Below are 1,286 nucleotides of genomic sequence, written 5' to 3'. Positions count from 1 at the left end.
AATTTGAAGTTTTAACACATACTAAAATTTAAAAAAATTTAAACTTTAAATTATAAATCTAAATATTAACTTCTAAACTTTAAAAATTTAAAAATTTTCATTTAAAAAAATAAAGGCTTTTTGAGTATATAAAAAAAAAGATAAACCACACTCCTGTTTCCCACTACATTTACAATTCTATCCCTATCTCACCTTCCAAGAAGAAACCTTGCAGAAAGGCAACAGCAGGCACCATTTTCCATCTTTCACGACCATATTACCTGTATGGCCTCTCTTTCGTCGAAATCTCAACACATCTCCATTAACACTCTTCTATATATTCCATCCCAACATCCCCAGACATTCCATTCCACAAAAACATCAATCACCAAAGTTTAATTTCTTCGTGCTCGTTTCCTTTGTTATTACGTCAACCATGTCTGCAATTCCTCCTTCAGTTTCACAAAACTCTTCGAATTTCCATGATTTCTTTCCCGTGATGGCCAAAAAGATCGGAGGTGATGGTCTGATAGGGGAGCTCTGCAATGGGTTCAACCTGTTGATGGACAGTGAGAAAAGGGTCATCACTTTTGATAGCTTGAAGAAGAATTCGGCGCTTTTGGGGTTACATGACTTGACGGATGATGATTTGAGGTCAATGATGAAAGAAGGTGATTTCGATGGCGATGGTGCGCTTAACCAGATGGAGTTTTGTGTGTTGATGTTCAGGTTGAGCCCTGAGTTGATGGAAGCATCTCGGTTTTTGTTAGAGGAGGCTTTCCAACATGAATTTAAAGATTTTCATTGATACTTTTTAGTTTCTTGTTTCATTCTATATTTGTCTTTCTAATGAAATTATTAAATATACAGACAGAATAGAGAAAAAATAAAAAAATTATGAAGATTTTACATTTGTGTTGGCTATAATTTTATATAATTGTTTGTTTTCTCATTTATTCATTTTATTAGTGATTTCCATCATTATTAGTGAAGACTTGCAGAGTTTTATCAACCAATAATCATCAACTTTCTAATGCCGAGGGTCATTTATAGAAAGCCAAAAGTCTGAGTCTTGCAGTTATAGTCAATGCATGAATTTATACTCAATTTTGTAGGCACTGAGCTATAGACATCCATGGGAATGGGTTTCTTTTCTTACAGTGCTTGTTGTTTCCTCATACTCTTCTCAAAAGCTTGAACTACAATCGACATCATTTCTCCATCAGTCACTCGCTGATGGTACAAATACAATAGCTCAAGCAACTGATTGTTTTTCATTTCATAACAAGTTAGATGAAGGGGGTTTT

At 34.2% G+C, this 1,286-nt stretch overlaps 1 protein-coding gene across 1 annotated transcript; it reads left to right on the top strand.

Annotated features, from left to right (window-relative positions):
* Positions 1-304: 304 nt before the first annotated feature.
* Positions 305-890, top strand: LOC120127826 (calcium-binding protein KRP1-like). The gene has a single exon (XM_039145644.1). The coding sequence runs from the start codon at positions 416-418 to the stop codon at positions 785-787; it is 372 nt and encodes a 123-aa protein (XP_039001575.1). The 5' UTR covers positions 305-415; the 3' UTR covers positions 788-890.
* Positions 891-1,286: the final 396 nt, after the last annotated feature.

Source organism: Hibiscus syriacus, unplaced genomic scaffold, assembly GCF_006381635.1.
Source record: "Hibiscus syriacus cultivar Baekdansim isolate YM2019G1 unplaced genomic scaffold, ASM638163v2 tig00110472_pilon, whole genome shotgun sequence".
NCBI classification, from domain to species: domain Eukaryota; kingdom Viridiplantae; phylum Streptophyta; class Magnoliopsida; order Malvales; family Malvaceae; genus Hibiscus; species Hibiscus syriacus.
This window is presented reverse-complemented; position numbering and strand designations above follow the sequence as displayed.

Excerpts from the sequence above, each read along its gene's own strand:
- LOC120127826 (XM_039145644.1), top strand. The coding sequence starts at position 416 with ATGTCTGCAATTCCTCCTTCAGTTTCACAAAACTCTTCGAATTTCCAT.